The following is a 17,873-nucleotide window of genomic DNA, read 5'->3' on the forward strand; positions in this document are numbered from 1 at the left end:
TGAATGTTTTGACAAGTGTGTATGCCTGTGTGACCAGCTCCTCCAGTGAAGATACGATATTCCTGGTATCCACAAAAGCTCCCTTATGTTTCTTTGGGAATGTGAAAATAAAAAAACTTGGGACCCTGATTCACTGTGCCAAAAGGAAAAAATTAAGGTGAGAGTTGAGTCATGCAAGAAGCTGCCTTTTCTTTTGTTACTAAGCAGAGAGCTACAGATGGTGAAATATTCCCACAGGTAGCTGCTCTGTGTTCACCTTATCAAGTGCTAATTTACTGAGTGCCAGAAGACATCATTCACTCTTCCCTACCTGCTCCTTTTCACTTGCAACTTGTGGATTCTGTAATGTGACCATACCCTTTCTCTTTCCCTTTCAGCCCACTTTTTCCATTTAAATATTGAAGCCCCCGGCCAGGCATGGTGGCTCATGCCTATAATCCTAGCACTTTGGGAGGCTGAGGTGGGCGGATTGCCTGAGCTCAGGAGTTCGAGACCAGCCTGGGCAATGTGATGAAACCCCATCCCTACTAAAATACAGAAAAAGAAAAAATTAGCTGAGTGTGACGGTGGGTGCCTGTAGTCCCAGCTACTTGGGAGGCTGAGGCAGGAGAATCGCTTGAACCTGGGAGGTAGAGGTTGCAGTGAGCCAATTTTGCGCCACTGCACTCCAGCCTGGGCAACAGAGCAAGACTCCACCCCCACCCAATAAATAAATATTGAAGCCCTCAAAATCATTTTTGCAGAAAGGCACAGACCTGTTTTTGGCACATTGTCTTTAACCATGGCACTTTTTGTTGTTGTTGTTTTGAGATAAGGTCTCTCTCTGTCGCCCAGGCTGGAGTGTGGTGGCTTGATTGTAACCTCTGCTTCACTGCAACCTCCACCTTCCAGGTTCAAGCGATTCTTCTGCCTCAGCCTCCAAAGTAGCTGGGACTACAGGTGCTTGCCACCACAGCTGGTGAGTTTTTGTATTTTTAGTAGAGATGGGGTTTCACCATGTTGGGGAGGCTGGTCTCAAACTTCTGGGCTGAAGTGATCTGCCCACCTTGGCCTCCCAAAGTGCTCGGATTACAGGCATGGACCACCGCGCCTGGCCAAAATAAACTTCTAAATCAGTTGTGGCCTGTCTCAGATACTTTTTGGTTTACGTAATCAATCTCCAACCTCCACCTCCTGAGGCAACTACTGCTTTCTTTCACTGTATTTTGCCTATTCCTGAACTGTTTTGAAATGGAATCATATGGTATGTTTCTATAATGTGAAATCCACACATGTTGTTGTATTCATAGTTTTTTTTTTTTAATTGCTGAGTAGTGCATTCTGTTTTCTGAATGTAGCACATTTACCTCCTTTTGAACATGTGGCTCTTTCTAGTTTTTGGCTGTCACAAACATTCTAGTATACCGTTTTTCTTGGCTAAATACATAGGAGAAGAATTCTGGGTCATGTGGCAGGGTAGCCTGCATTTTTGTTTTTCTCTACAAAGCTACAGGTAGGTGTGCCTCACACTGCCTGGCCTGCAGGGGGTGCTGTGAGGCTACAGAGCGGGCAGTGGACTTGAAGGTAGAGGAGCCTGGGGCCACCTCGAGTTCCAGGTCTTCTCCCCTAGGGGCCGCCAGCTACCTGTCTCCCCACCTGAAGGACCTGCAGGGCCTCCTTCCTCCTGCACAACTTTGCAGCAGCAGCTGAGCACGTGGTCTCCTCGCAGCCTTCAGTGATCCCCTTGGCCGGAGTCATGATCGTGTCCCCATGGCTCAGTGGACCCTCCCAGCCTGTCTCCCAGGCTGGGTTTTGGGCTCCACGCTTCCTCCCTACAGACCCTCTTCCGGCTCCTCATGGGTCAGTTTGGGGTCTGGCTTTCCTTTTATGGAGGCAGCCCATCCCCTGCCAGGATTGCTGGATTCTCCAGTGAGAGTAGGGCCTTCCCTGGTAGAAAGACCTGCAAGGCCTGCGTGTGGGGACTCCAGGCCTTATGTTCAGGTCATCAGTGGAGGGAGATACTCCAAGGCCCCAGAGGGAAATAGCCCCTAGGCTCCTCCTGTGCCTGCCTTGCTCAGCCCATATGCCAGCCTGACTCAGGCCCTTGGAGGCCCTGAGCCCTGAGATGACACCCCCTGCCCTCCTCACCTCCACCAGAGTGAACCTCAGTGAGGATCAATACTAAACTGCAGGCCAGGCGCGGTGGCTCCCACCTGTAATCCCAGCACCCAGGGAAGCTGAGGCGGGTGGATCACCTGAGATCAGGAGTTCGAGACCAGCCTGGCCAACATGGTGAAACCCCATCTCTACTATATAAGAAATTAGCCAGGCGTGGTGTCACATGCCTATAGTCCCAACTACTCCAGAGGCTGAGGCTGGAGAATCGCTTGAACCTGGGAGGCAGAGGTTGCAGTGAGCTGAGATTGTGCCATTGCACTCCAGCCTGGGCATCGAGAGTGAAACTCAGTTTCAAAAAAAAAAAAAAAAAATTACTAAACTGCAAGGAAGGCCAACAAACTTATTTTTCTCATAACAATTGCTTGGATGGTTTTTTTAAAAAGTAAAATTAAATAAGTGTGAACAAAGTGATCCTTTTGTTTTCTGGTTTCTCGTCTTCCTCTGCCCCCCCACCGCACCCCCCCTCCACTGGCTGGTTGGGGTTGCTAGCTGGCAATACTTACACTTCAGGCCCTTGGTGCCCAGTATCCTGGGAGCACTTCCAGGAGCCCTGGCTCCCAGGCCCTGCCTGGCCTCGCCCTCTGCACCTGACAGTAACTTTTGCTGAATGAACAAAATAATGCTACATCAACTTTAGGCTTTTAGAATCTATTAATCTATTCTTTTCCAAGCAAAGGTGGTAATTAAAATGGAAAAGAAAACCATTCTAGAAAGAAGACAAGGCAGAGAGTGGAAACATTGCTGTACAATCCACTGCTGTTTCAGACACCAGGAGTCCCCACCAAGTCATTTCTTTCCCTTTGCCGGCTCCGGTGTCTTGGCAGCTTCCGGTGGCTTGGCGGGCTCTGGTTCCTTGCCTTGCTGGGGTCCTTTTTCCTTTCCTGGAGGAGGAACCAGTGTATACTTTTTGGCCCTCTTGCCTCTGAAGTGGTTTCTTTGAAGACACACATCGATAAAAGCAAAAAATGCAGCCAAACCCATAAGGATCTGGAAAACAAAAGGTCCTCGTGACTCCTGCTTTCCATTCCCAAGGTGGCCAGTTTCCCTCCTGCTCTCTCATTTATCAGTGGGTGCTGTTTCACATGTCCCCTGTGTCCCCTCGAATGACGAGCAGTCCCGAGAGGCTTGGAGCCTGTCTACTCCCTCACCTCTGCCTTCTCCACTCCCTCATCCTGTCTTCTCACCTCTGTTTCTTTTTTCTCTTTAAACCCAGCCAGGGTGGGACCGTTTGCTCTGGGTTGGAGCTTGGGCTGGCTCCCCGGATATCATCTTTATTTAAATGGTGGCTCCATTGGAAATATGTCTATTTTACTTTTTTTGTTGTTGTTTTTGAGACTAAGTCTCGCTCTGTTGTCCAGGCTGGAGTGCAGTGGTGCAGTCTCTGCTCACTGCAACCTCCACCTCCTGGGTTCAGGTGATTCTCCTGTTTCAGTCTCCCAAGTAGCTGGGATTACAGCCATGCACCATCATGCCTGGCTAATTTTTGTATTTTAGTAGAAAATAAATTTTCTATTACATTTTGTAAATTTCATATTTTTGTAAATTTTGTATTTTTGTATTTTGCCATGTTGGCCAGGCTGGTCTCAAATTCTTGACCTCAAGTGATCCGCCTGCCTTGGCCTCCCAAAGTGCTGGGATTAAAGGCATGATCACTGTGCCTGGCCTACTTAACTTTTAAACTTTGCCTTGATCCCAAGATTTTTGTGAAAAATAAAGAAGCCCTTTCCTTAAACAGGGGACAACACCTATCCTCCAAGAGAGGGGAATTCAGAGCAAATACATGGCCCAACATGGAAAGACTCACCACACCAAGTAAGTAGTGGAGATGCATGGACTGCCGACTTGTCACAGCGAAGACCATGGCTCCCACAAGAAACGCAAAGGCGAACAAGTCATTGAAGAGGTCCTGAGGGTGGAGAGATGAGTCAGCCTCAGACAAAGCCAGGCCCCGCTCCTCCCCATCAACAAACACTGCACCCTGGCTAGCTTCCTCCAAAGGAATGATTTGCAAACTTCCACCTGCTTTAAAAATGTATGCATAAAGATAAATGCACACTGGGCTAGGTGGGCAGATCTGTGACCCTCCTGCTGGGCTTTTTAAATCTAAACCTAAAATGTCCAGGATGCTTAAATGCCCAGGATGCTTAAATGCCCTTGTACCGAAGGCTGTGAAGTCACCAGCACCCTCTTCTACCATCTCTCTGTGAAATCACACATTTGGTTTCTGCTTATGTTTCCTCCCACCAATACTCCTATTCTTTTTATTTTTTATTTTTTGAGACAGGGTCTTACTCCGATTACCCAAGCTGGAGTGCAGTGGTATAATTTCTGCTCACTGCAGCCTTGACCTCCCCAGGCTCAGGTGATTCTCCCACCTTGGCTTCCTGAGTAGCAGCAACTACAAGTGTGTGCCACCATGCCCAGCTAATTTGTGTGTGTGTGTGTGTGTGTGTGTGTGTGTGTGTGTGTGTGTGTGTGTTTAGTAGAGATGGGGTTTTACCATGTTACCCAGGCTGGTATCAAACTCTTGGACTCAAGCGATCCACCTGCTTCGGCCTCCCAAAGTGCTGGGATTACAGGCATGAGCCAAAGTGCCCCGCCAACACTCATTTAAATAAATATACAACTATGAAATGTCATGAAGTCCCTCTTAAGGACTCCACCACTGCCTTTCAGCTTCCAGGGACAGCTCCCCTCTCTGGAGTCTGGATGGGCTGCATTGGCTCTGATGGACTACAGCATGTCATTGGGAGCCTGGCATCTTCCTCTGCAACCCCCTGCTGTTGGCCTGACTTCCTAGGCCTCTTCCCCTCCTTGCCTCCTCTTCCTTCATCAGCCCTCCTGCCCATCCCCTGTGACTTCAATCTCGCTCTCCCCATATACTTGTTTCCCTCACACTATGACAAGGCATTGCCAAACTCCTCAGAGCTGGCCAAAAGCAGGCTGGCTTCCTCCTGCATCACTCCTGGGGCTAGAGGATGGGGTGACAAGCAGCTGATCCTGCAGCGCCGGAAGACACCTGCCATTTCCCTTGGTTTCTATAATGCCATTTCCTGCTATTGTCCTTCCCTGGCCACTTTGTTTCAGGCCTTTTCCTTTTTAATGTTTTGAATTTTGATCCATTTCAAATGCTCAGAAAATAATAGAACATCCTACCCCCACTCCCACCTCCACCAGGCCAGGAGCCACTGAAATTTAACAGATGTTAACATCTTGCAAATGTCCCCTATAGGCCTCTTTGGAAACAAGAAGTCCAGCTTCACGGACGGAAGTGCAGCCCCTTCACTTCCCCCCCTCTTACTGTCCCTCTCACCTCCCTCCTCCAACTTTTGTCCTCCCAAAGACAGTCACACATTGGAAGCTGATGCGCATTTACCCACCTGAATTTGTGCGTTTCTACATATTATATATTCATAAACAATGTATACTATTTTGTGTATTTCTTTCTTTCTTTTTTTTTTTTTTTTTGAGACAGTCTTGTTCTGTCGCCCAGGCTGGAGTGCAGTGGTCCAATCTCGGCTCACTGCAACTTCTGCCTCCTGGGTTCAAGCAGTTCTCAGCCTCAGCCTCCCAAGTAGCTGAGACTACAAGCATGCACCACCACGCCTGGCTAATTTTTTTGTATTTTTAGTGGACACAGGGTTTCACCATGTTGGCCAGATGGTCTCGATCTCCTAACCTCGTGATCCGCCAGCCTCGGCCTCCCCAAGTGTTGGGGTTACAGGCGTGAGCCACCGTACCTGGCCTATTTTGTGTATTTCAAAATACACTTTTTATATTTAAATAAAAAGTATCCTACCTTCCAATGCTTGCTTTTTAAACTTAAAAAATCTTTTTAGATTTAGCCACATTGAGAAATATGTTTATTACTTTTAACTGATGTAGTCTACTATAGGAATGAGTGAAATGAGAGACAGGGTGTTTCTACTATTCAATGCAGTCTTGACCTCCTGGGCTCAAGCAGTCCTCCCCACCTTAGCCTCAGCGGGGACTATAGGTCCTTGCCACTGTGCAATTAAAAAAATTGTTTTTGTAGAGGCAGGGTTTCCCTATGTTGCCCAGACTGGTGTCCTGGACTCAAGTGATCCTCTCACCTCAGTCTCCCAAAGTGCCAGGATTATAGGTGTGAGCTACTGTACCCAGCCTACGATGTCTTCTGTTGAAAAGTTTTAACATATATATACATACATATATATATATACACACACACTATATATACACACACACACACACACTATATATATGTGTGTGTGTGTATATATATATATACACACACACACACACACACTATATATATGTGTGTGTGTGTATATATATATATACACACACACACACACACACACACATATACACATACATATACATATAATTATTTGTTTTGAGATGGAGTCTTGCTTTGTTGCCAGGCTGGAGTGCAGTGGCATGATCTGGGCTCACTGCAACCTCCATCTCTGGGTTCAAGTGATTCTCCTGCCTCAGCCTCCTGAGTAGCTGGGACTACAGGAGTGCGCCACCACACCCAGCTAATTTTTGTATTTTTAGTAGAGATGGGGTTTCACCTTGTTAACCAGGATGGTCTCCATCTCCTGACCTCATGATTTGCCTGCCTTGGCCTCCCAAAGTGCTGGGATTACAGGTGTGAGCCACCACGCCTGGCTGAAAAGTTTTTATTTTAATGGGATACATAGTCTCTCTCTTTCTCCCTCCCTTCTTCTCTCTCCATAAATCCCAGGGACATTTACTGAATATTCTATTCAACCGTTTTATAATGCTGCCTCCGTCATATACCAAGTTGCCATATGTTTATAGGTCTATTTCTGAGTTCTCTTTTCTATTCCTGTATTAGTCTGCTCAGGATGCCATGATAAAATACCCTAGACTGAGTGGCTTAAACAACAGACATTAACTTTATGGCAGTTCTGGAGGCTAGAAGTCCATGAGCAAGGTGCCAGAAAATTTCGTTTCTGGTAAGGGCTCTCTTCCTGGCTTGCAGATGGCTGTCTTCTCACTACGTTTTCACATGGCCTCTCTTTGATGCATGCGTGTGTGTGTGTGTGTGTGTGTGTGTGTGTGTGTAGACAGCGAGCAAGTGAGAGAATTCTCTAGTCTCTTCTTAGAAAGAGACTTTATTGGCCAGGCTCACACCTGTAATCACAGCACTTCGGGAGGCCAAGGCAGGTGGATCACCTGAGTTCAGGACTTCAAGACCAGCCTGTCTAACATGGCGAAACACTGTTTCTAGTAAAAATACAATGTTAGGCCAGGTATGGTGGCTCACGCCTGTAATCTCAGCACTTTGGGAGGCTAAGGCAGGTAGATTATGAGGTCAAGAGATTGAGATCATCCTGGTCAACATGGTGAAACCCTGTCTCTACTAAAAGTACAAAAAATTAGCTGGGCATGGTGGCACATGCCTGTAGTCCCAGCTACTTGGGAGGCTGAGGCAGAAGAATCTCTTGAACCTGGGAGGCAGAGGTTATGGTGAGCCAAGATCACACCATTGCACTCCAGCCTGGGCAGCAAGCGAAACTCCATTTCAAAAGAACAAAAAAACAAAACCAAAATACAAAATTAGCTGGCATGGTGGTACACGCCTGTAATCTTAGCTACTTGGGAGGCTGAGGCAGGAAAATCGCTTGAGCTGGGAGGCGGAGGTTGCGGTGAGCTGAGATTGGGCCACTGCGCTCTAGCCTGGGTGACAAGAGTGAAACACTGTCTCAAAACAAACAAAAAAATAAGAAACTTACTGGATCAGGGCTGCAGTATTCTGACCTCATTTAACCTTAATTACTTCCTTAGAGGCCTCATCTCTAAGTATAGCTACACGGGGGTTTAGGGCTTCAGCATCTGATTTTGCAGGGTGGGAGACACAAACATTCAATCTAACACTCTTATTAGTCTTCTTCTTAATCCCTGAACTACGATCAAATCTTTATGGTAAATCTGACATCTTGTTGGGTAAGTCCATCCTTGTTAATATTTTTCTTCTTCCATAAGAATTTTAGAATCACCTTGTAAAGTTCCATGAAAAACCCATGTTAGGTCGAAATTTTATTTAATTTACAGATTAATTTAGAACTGAATTGCCATCACAATGATAAGTTTTCATATTTGTGAATGTGGAATGTTTGTCTATTTACATTTTCCTTTGATGACCATTAATAAAGTCTTATAATTGTGATGTAGCATCTTACATATCTTTTGGCAAGTTTATTCTTAGACACCTTGTGGTTTCTGTTGCTCTTTTAAGTAATTTCTTTTAAAATCATATATTTCTTTTTTTTTTTTTTTCTTTTTTTTTGAGATGGAGTTTCGCTCTTGTTACCCAGGCTGGAGTGCAATGGCGCGATCTCGGCTCACCGCAACCTCCGCCTCCTGGGTTCAAGCAATTCTCCTGCCTCAGCCTCCTGACTAGCTGGGATTACAGGCAAGCGCCACCATGCCCAGCTACTTTTTTGTGTTTTTAGTAGAGACAGGGTTTCACCATGTTGACCAGGATGGTCTCGATCTCTCGACCTCGTGATCCACCCGCCTCGGCCTCCCAAAGTGCTGGGATTACAGGCTTGAGCCACCGCGCCCGGCCATATTTCTTTTTTTTGAGATGGAGTCTCACTCTGTCACCCAGGCTGGAGTGCAGTGGCTCCATCTTGGCTCACTGCAATCTCTGCTTCCTCCATCCAAGTGATTCTCATGCCTCAGCCTCCTGAGTAGCTGGGACTACAGGCACGTGCCACCACGCCTGGTTAATTTTTGTATTTTTAGTAGAGACGGTGCTGGTCTCGAACTCCTGACTTCAAGTGATCTGTCCACCTCAGCCTCCCAAAGTGCTGGGATTAAAGGTGTGAGCCACCATGCCCAGCGAAAAAAATCATACATTTCTCATTGTTCATTGTCGGTATTCAGGAACACTATTGCTTTTGTGTCTGGTAACCTTGTGGAATTCAATCACTTCTAGTGATTTGACTGTAGGTTCTCTTAGATTTTGTGTGTTGATAATTCTATTAGATTTTTCCTCTTCCCAATCTCTATACCTTTTGTTTTTCTTGTCAAATTGTACTAATATTTCCATCACAATGTTGAATAGAAGATAGTAAGGATCGGCCGGGCGTGGTGGCTCAAGCCTGTAATCCCAGCACTTTGGGAGGCCGAGGTGGGTGGATCACAAGGTCGAGAGATCGAGACCAACCTGGTCAACATGGTGAAACCCCGTCTCTACTAAAAATACAAAAAATTAGCTGGGCATGGTGGCGCTTGCCTGTAATCCCAGCTAGTCAGGAGGCTGAGGCAGGAGAATTGCTTGAACCCAGGAGGCGGAGGTTGCGGTGAGCCGAGATCGCGCCATTGCACTCCAGCCTGGGTAACAAGAGCGAAACTCCATCTCAAAAAAAAAAAAAAAAAAAAAAAAATTGGTATTGAATATTACTAGTTTTTCTACAGCTTATGAGATATATTTTTCCTTTAAATAAAACAGTGAAATATATTATGTGAATAATTATAGTGAAACATATTAGTATGTATATATAATAATTTATGTGTGTGTGTGTGTGTGTGTGTGTTGCAAAACCATCTTTGTATTCCTGGCATCAGTGCTGCTTCATAATGATGTACTGCTTTCTTATATATTGCTTGATTCACTATATTATTATTATTATTATTTTGAGACGATGTCTTGCTTTATCCCCCAGGCTAGAGTATAGTGGTGCAATCTCGACCCACTGCAGCCTCTGCCGCCCAGGTTCAAGTGATTCTCCTACCTGAGCCTCCTGAGTAGCTGGGATAACAGACACTCACTACCATGCCTGGCCTAATTTTAGAGATGGGTTTTACCATGTTGGCCAGGCTGGTCTTGAACTCCTGACCTCAAGTGATCCACCCACCTTGGCCTCTCAAATTGCTGAGATTACAGGCATGAGCCACCACACCCGACCTCACTATGCTATTTTATTTAGAATTTTTGTGGTTATCTTCAAATATGATAGTCCTGTAGTTTACTTTCCTTATAATGTCTGGTCTTAAGATCAAAGCTCTACCAGATAGTAGGACATATTACAATGCTTTTTAAAAGAAAAAAAAAAAGAGACAGACCAAATAGAACTGAATTTATAAAGTCTAGAAATAAACTCTACATACAGAATTTTTAGCATTTAACAAATATGCCATTTCAAATCAGTGGGGAAAAGATGCACTATTCAATACAAGAGTAACTGTACAGAACAACGGGAAAGCCATCAGGATATAAAAATGGAGTCATGGTTCATGTCCTGTCCCTAAACCACTCAAATGTAAAATGTGTGACAGTAAAAGTGCCAGATGAAAACATGAATGAATTCCTTCATTACCTGTTTTTATATTTATTTTTGAGTCAACTTTTAAAAATTATATATATCTATTTTTAGAAAATTATTTTAACTAAGCTTTCTAGTTTATTGGGATAAAAAGCTATTTTCGTGTGTGTGTGTGAGTGTGTGTGTGAGTGTGTTTGTTCTGAGACAGGGTCTTACTCTGTCATCTATGCTGCAGTGCTGTGGTGCAATCACTGTCTCACTGAAGCCTTGACTCCCCAGCTCAAGTGATCCTTTCACCTCAGCCTAAGTAGCTAGGACTACAAGTGCACACTGCCACACCCAGTTAATTTTTTTTTTTTTTTTTTTTTTTTGTAGAGATGTTGCCCAGACTGGTCTTCAACTCTTGGGCTCAACTGATCTTCTCACCTCAGCCTCCCAAAGTGCTGTTACAGACATGAGCCATCCAACTGGCTTCCCACGTGATCTTTAAAATCTCTTCTTGAACTTTGTACTATTTTTCTTTGTTCCTACTTTTCTTTTTCTTGAAGTTTGTCTACTTTACTAGTCTTTTCAAATAACTACATTTTTGGTTTTATGAATCCTCCCTATAAATCTTTGTTTCCTATTTCATTAATTTTTAGTTCTTAACTTTGGCATTTCCTTAATTTCATTATTTTGTTTTGTTTTGGTAACTTCTTCATGTAGACATTTGATTTGTTAATGTTCATTCTTCTTTTCTAAGTATATAGATTTGAATTTGAATTGTTATTTTACAGGTAGTATTTGCAAATACTACATATTACTAAATCCCCATATACTGGGGAAAACCTTAGATTTATCCCCCAAACATACAAGGCTTTAGTTACATTTTAGTTATTGATTTCTAACTGCATTGCATTGGAGAATGTAATCTATATGTTATCATTTCCTTGTTATTTATTTATATTGGCTTTGTGGTCTTATGTGAGGATAATTTTTACCAAAGTGATAAAAATTTCAACTGAGCTTAAACAGAATATAAAGCCTGTTATTATTAGATGTATGGTTGTATGTTTTATATGTCAGTGGATCAAGCTGTTAATTAATGAGGGATGCATGTTAAAATCTCCTGCTATGGTTACTATTTGTCAATTCTTTCTTATAATTAAGTCTATGTTTGACTTTTATATTTGGGGCTATATTGTTAGGTGCATACAAGTTCAAAATTGTTATAGTGATTGTCTTGATTTTATATATAAAATTGGTTTAGTCTGGTATTAAGCTTGTCAGCTTTCATTCATTCGTTCTTTTTTTTTTTTTTTGGAGATGGACTTTCACTCTTACTGCCTAAGCTGGAGTGCAGTGGTTTGATTTTGGCTCACTACAACCTCTGCCTCCCTGGTTCAAGTGATTCTCCTGCCTCAGCCTCCCAGTAGCTTGGATGAGAGGCATCCACCACCATGCCCAGCTGATTCTAAAATATTTTTAGTAGAGATATGGTTTCACCATATTGGCCAGGGTGGCTTCAAATTCCTGACCTCAAGTGATCTGCCTGCCTTGGCTTCCCAAAGTGCTGTTGTTACAGGGTATGTCAGCTTTCTTTTGGTATTTTCCTCCCTTATAACCTTTTACATCCCTTAAAACCTTTCTCTGTTCCTAAATTGATCTCATCATTTTCTGTAGTTCTTTGAGCATTTTTAAGATAGTTGATTTAAAGTGTTTGTCTAGTAAATCTAATATCTGGGCTTCCTCAAAACGGTTTCTGTTAATTTCTTTTTATTTATCAGTGTATGGACCATACTTTCTTGTTTCTTTGCATACCTTGTAATTCTTAGTTAAAAACTAACCATTTTGCTAGGTTCGGTGGCTCACACCTGTAATCCCAGCTACTCGGGGGGCTGAGGCAGGAGGATCACTTGAACCTGGGAGTCGGAGGTTGTAGTGAGCCAAGATTGCACCACTGCACTTCAGCCTGGTGACAGAGTGAGACATCATCTCAAAAAAACAAAAACAAACAAACAAAAAACCCTAAGCATTTCGAATATTGTAATGTGGTTAATCTGGAAATCAGATTCTTTCTCCTCCCCAGAATTTGTTGTTGCTGCTTATTGTGAGTTGCAATCATTTGTATGTTTAGTGATTTTTCAACTTTTATTTATTAAGAAAACATTTCTTTTTTTTTTGAGACGGAGTTTCACTCTTGTTACCCAGGCTGGAGTGCAATGGCGCGATCTCGGCTCACCGCAACCTCCGCCTCCTGGGCTCAGGCAATTCTCCTGCCTCAGCCTCCTGAGTAGCTGGGATTACAGGCACGCGCCACCACGCCCAGCTAGTTTTTGTATTTTTAGTAGAGACGGGGTTTCACCATGTTGACCAGGATGGTCTCGATCAGAAAACATTTCTTTAGAGATGGCGTCTCATTATGTTGTCCAGGCTGGACTTGAATTCCTGGGCTCAAGAAATCCTCTTGCCTCAGCTTCCAGAGTAGCTGGAACTACAGGTGGGTGCAACTGCACCCAGATTCTAAACTATTTTTTGAAAGACTGTACTGTTTTTTCTTGCATAGCTACTGAAGTCCATTTCATTAACTTAATGGTCATCTAGTGATTTGACAGGGATTTCCTTAAATGCTTAGAAACAAATGAACAAACAAATCACTGGTCTTTGCAGATTGGCTCTGTGTTGGGGCACTTTATCAACATTTGACCAGACTGTTTACAAGTCTGTCGTAGTTTTCACCTCCTGCTTGTGCAGAGTCTAATGGTCAACCAAAGGTGGAAACTTAGGGTCTTCTAGGTCTTTTCTGAGTATTTGTCCAGCCCTGGGAATGTGTGTAGTCTTCTAGATTCACTAATATATCTCCTTTCTCAGCCTCTTTCTTCACAGATTTTCTGGTTTGTTTGCAGCTTGACTCATCTGTTTTCTCTTGTCCCAAATGGTTGAGGCTAGTATATTTGCCTTTAAATGCTTTTGACAAATGCTACCTGATAGCCTGCTTCATCCCTGAGAAGGTTCTGAGGCAGGTAAAACAAAGGCAAGTGCCTGGACCAATCTCTTAGGTAGTCATCAGACAGCTTATAACAGACACACACCACAATTCTTTGAGAACAAAGTCTGTAATGTAACGAGACAGTGATTGCACCACTGCACTGCACTCCAGCCTGGATGACAGAGTAAGACTCTGTCTCACAACACAGACACACACACACACACACACACACACACGTACACGAGAAAATAGCTTTTTATGTTGGTCACTAGCAAGCTTTACCAGGAATTTGGGCTGCTGTTTTTATAGCCATTGCCAAGCTGTGGGGGTAAGAGATGGCAGGCAGGTAAGTTAAAGTACACAATCCTCTCTTACCAAAATCCAGCAGCTTCTTCCTTCATTAAGCACTCCTCTGGTTCTTCTAAGTTTTTAATGAGATTTGGGTTCTGAAGAGGTTAGTTCTGACAGTTTTTGTTAGATAACTCATTGCTGCAGTAAAGAGACAAAAGTTTGGAGTTCCTTATTATGCCATTTTCAGTGACACTACTCTCATTAAATATGGAAGGTTCTCCATCTTTATCATTCTGAATATTTTCTCTTTTCCATTTTCTTTTTATTTATTTATTTAGACAGGGTGTCTGTCTCCCAGGCTGGAATGCAGTGATGGGATTACAGCTCACTGCAGCCTCAGCCTCCGGGGCTCAAGTGATCCTCCTAACTCTGCCTTCTGAGTAGACGGGACCTCAGGCATGTGCCACCATGCCTGGCTAATTTTATTTTTTTGGAGACAAGGGGAAGGTCTCATGATGTTGCCCAGGCTGGTCTTGAATTCCTGGACCCAGGCAATCCTTCCACATTGGACTCCCAAAGTGCTGGGACTGCAGATGTAAGCCATTATGCTTGCACTCCATTCTCTTGAATATTTCCTCTTTTCTCTTGACAACTTTTAAACATTTTCATTAACAAATTTTTTTCTTTATCTTGAACTCCTGGCGTCAAGAAATCCACCCACCTCAGCCTCCCAAAGTGTTGGGATAACAGGCATGAACCACCATGCCAAACCCTCCCCCAGCTTTTCTTTTTTTAAGAGATAGGGTCTTGTTTGTTGCCCAGGCTGGAGTGCAGTGGTTATTCACAGGTGTGATCACTGCGTACTACAGCCTTGAACCACTGGGCTCAAGAGATTCTCTTGCCACAGCCTCCTGAGTAGCTGAGACTACAGGCACACATCACTGTGCCTAGCTTCTTGACACCTCTTTCATTATTTTTTAGACAGGGTCTCGCTCTGTCACTCAGATAGGTGTGCAGTGGCACCATCAGAGCTCACTGTAGCCTTGATCTCCTGAGTTCAAGCCATCCTCCCACCTCAGCCTCCTGAGAAGCTGGAATGACAGGCATGTGCCACCATGGTTGGCTAATTTTAAAATTTTTAGTAGAGACAGAGTCTCCCTATGTTGCCCATAGGGAGTCTCAACCCTTGGACCCAAGGGATCCACCTGCCTCAGCCTCCCAAAGTTCTGGGATTACAGGTATGAGCCACCATGCCCAGCCCAACAACTGTTGATGGTTGTTCTCACTCCATGTTTTATCTCAATCTCTTTCTCATGTTCTCTCTCTCTATGTGCTGTGTTCTGGGTAATTTCCCCATACCTTTCAGCTAACAGATCCCTTTTCAGCTCTCAGATCTGTTTGTGAATTCATCTATTGACGTTTTTATTTCAATAACTCTATTTTCTATTCTAGACACTGTACTTTAAAAAAATCTGTCTATTCTGTCCTCATAGTATCTTATTCTTTTCTCAGGAGTCTTATGTCTGTGATCATTTAAAATATATTATTATTTTCAGACAGATCTTCTATTATTGCATATTCTCAGGATTCTAATCCATTTGTTGTGTTTTTGTTGATTCTTGATTCCTAGTAATGGTTTTTTATTTTCTTTTTTTAATCAGGTGTTGTAGTTTCTAATTGTTAGTTCATTTTTGACAAGGTTTTCCCCCTCCCCATTGTGAGAATCTTTTCATGCCTTGATTGTGATTTTTGCATTTGGTTCTATCAGGAGTCTAAGGATAGCAGCAGAATAACAACAGACTGGGATCAATTTTTATGGTAATTCCCAGAGATGAATGTTTCTGGGCTGCATCAAGGTTTCTGGGCTGCAGGTAACAATAATTCAAACTCCAATCTGTACAAAGGGTAGGCTCAAGGTTTCTGTTTCTCAAGGAAGACTTCTCCCCCTACTCAAAGCTCAGGCAGAGATGAACATGTTTCCTTATTTCTCTGTGTTGGTAGTAAGAATGCTTTGTGTCTTTGTCCGTCTTTTCCCTAAGCGGGTAGTCTTTCCAGGGTGCTGGCTTTATACAGGGTTTTCAGTTCTAAATTCCCTCTTTGCTTGGGATTGAGGCCTTATTTCTTGACTTGAGAGTGCATGAAAATCCATGCTCTAGTTTCCTGAGACAATGCCTTGTGGACCATTCCCACTCACACTTTGCAGCTTATGTGATCACTGCTCCGTTTTCCATTTCTGGCACCTGTGTGTTTCCATTTCTTTTTTGCCAGCTCATTCATTCAGTCAAAGTTAAATACTGGTTGCATTTCCCCTGATATTTTTAGGTAAGCACAGCAGGAAGATTTTCAGGGTTCATTGGTTTTATATCTTGCTGAAACTAAAAATGTCTTCTTAGGCTCCTTGTTGAGGAACTTGTCCTCTGCCTGTCCTTTTACCTTGTCCTCTGCCTGTCCCTTTTCTGAGAGTCCTTATTTGGCCCTCTTGTCCTTTCTCCCTGTATTGGAGATCCTCATTTACCTTATCAAGACCTATGGATCCCTGGACACTAATAGTTTTTAACAAGGAGGCAGGACAAAATATACTCATAAAGCTAAGTTTGAATCTTTTCCTGCTACTTACCTGCTGAGTGACCTGGGGGCAAGTTACTTGGCCATTCTAAGCCAGTTTTCTCATGTGTGAAGTGAGTGAAACAGTGAACAAGAGGGCTCTAGAGCCAGGCTGTGAATGTGCAATGAACAAAGGGACTTAGGAATTGGGGTTTTCATTGACTGGCATGGGGTTAGGTGGATGTGCCCTGTGATTACACAGGTGATGGGCAGGGATTCAACTCCATGAGTCCTCAGGCACGGTGTCAAGCAATTTACATGTAATCCTCAGGATTAAATGTCAATTCTGCAAGGAATTATGACTGTCCCCATGTTACAGATGAGGAAACAGGCTGGGAATGGTTCACTAACTTGCCCAGTTCTGTCTCATTCCACTAGATGACTGATTTGGGCTCAACGAACTTCTGATCCAAACATCCGTTATAGGGATATTCATTGGAGACCTAACACTGCTTTAGAAGTGATTTTTAAAAATATCTCATTTTGTCTTATTTTATTGATTTATGGGAAAGTAATTTTCTTCTTTAAATTTTGGGGTTGGGTCCTTCTGGGGTGATCTTCCAGTTAAGTGTGAACTGGCACAGGAGTTCAGAGGAACAACTGGTTGCTACAGCTCCCTTCCCTCTAAAGAGAGCAAAGGCTCAGGTTCTCTTTGACCACCGGGTAGGTAAGAGTTCCACACTGTCACCCCAACACTCAGGTAGGCTTTTTGGGAACATTTTCTGCCTAGCTATCCCTCTTGCACCCAGCTGCCTCTGCCTGGGCCCCACTGATGCTCTGAGCCCCTGACTCAGGCACAGATATGGGAGGTGAGATGTGTCTCTCTGGTGACTTTCCAGGTACTCCCCCCACCCACCCACCCACACACACACACATGATCAGCATTCTGGACACAGGCACTCTCCATTGCCCCATACTTACAGAAATTGGCCACAGGATGAAGGGTATGTATCTGTTAATGGCAAAGCTGTACAGTAAGATGAAGAAGCTGAAGATAGATATCTCCATGGTGATGATAAGCCCCAAGATGGGGTGCACGGTGAGTGAGGAGAACAGCATCATTGCCACTATTAGGCAGACCTGCAGTGAGACAGACACCTGAACCAGCAGCAAGGGCCTCTCACCACCTTTCTGAGGACAGCTGGAGCCTGCTCCTCCTTTCCCCCATCCTTGGTCAAAGCCCCCCACCCAGGGATACCAGTCCAGCTTACCACACTCAGAATCTTGACCTCAGCGTGCCCCAAGAGCCAGAACTCTTTATTGCTGTCTTTTAATTCCCACCGGTAGCGGCGACACCCCTTCCTCGTGCCCACTTCGTGCTTGGGCTGCACTGACTTGGGTTTCTTCGGTGCTGCCTCCTCATCGTCCTCCTCATCCTCTCGGGGTTGGTCTTTGGCTGGAGGTGGAGCTGGCACTGGCTCTGGCTTGTCCCCCTTTGCTGCCTGCTTGTCCCCCTTTGCCGGCTTGTCCCCCTTTGCCGGCTTATCCCCCTTTGCCGGCTTGTCCCCCTTTGCTGCCTTAGGTGCCATGGCTGACTCAGTGTCCTTGGCTTCTCACAGCCGGCCTGT

At 44.2% G+C, this 17,873-nt stretch overlaps 1 protein-coding gene across 1 annotated transcript; it reads right to left on the minus strand.

The window, feature by feature from the left end:
- Positions 1 to 2,799: 2,799 nt before the first annotated feature.
- Positions 2,800 to 17,834, minus strand: CMTM2 (CKLF like MARVEL transmembrane domain containing 2). Its single transcript, XM_074397968.1, has 4 exons — positions 17,517 to 17,834; positions 17,227 to 17,385; positions 3,962 to 4,063; positions 2,800 to 3,144 (listed from the first exon to the last, which is right to left on the minus strand). Exons 1-4 carry the CDS (start codon positions 17,832 to 17,834, stop codon positions 2,944 to 2,946), a joined length of 780 nt encoding a protein of 259 aa, XP_074254069.1. The 3' UTR covers positions 2,800 to 2,943.
- Positions 17,835 to 17,873: the final 39 nt, after the last annotated feature.

Source organism: Saimiri boliviensis, chromosome 1, assembly GCF_048565385.1.
Source record: "Saimiri boliviensis isolate mSaiBol1 chromosome 1, mSaiBol1.pri, whole genome shotgun sequence".
Lineage (NCBI taxonomy): Eukaryota > Metazoa > Chordata > Mammalia > Primates > Cebidae > Saimiri > Saimiri boliviensis.

What these genes read in the sequence shown, in the direction of transcription:
- CMTM2 (XM_074397968.1), bottom strand. Translation starts at nt 17,834, where the DNA reads ATGGCACCTAAGGCAGCAAAGGGGGACAAGCCGGCAAAGGGGGATAAG. An exon ending in AGGTCAAGATTCTGAGTGTG is followed by an intron (nt 17,386 to 17,516) that starts GTAAGCTGGACT and finishes GTCTCACTGCAG; the next exon opens with GTCTGCCTAATAGTGGCAAT. An exon ending in TCCACTACTTACTTGGTGTG is followed by an intron (nt 3,145 to 3,961) that starts GTGAGTCTTTCC and finishes TTTGTTTTCCAG; the next exon opens with ATCCTTATGGGTTTGGCTGC.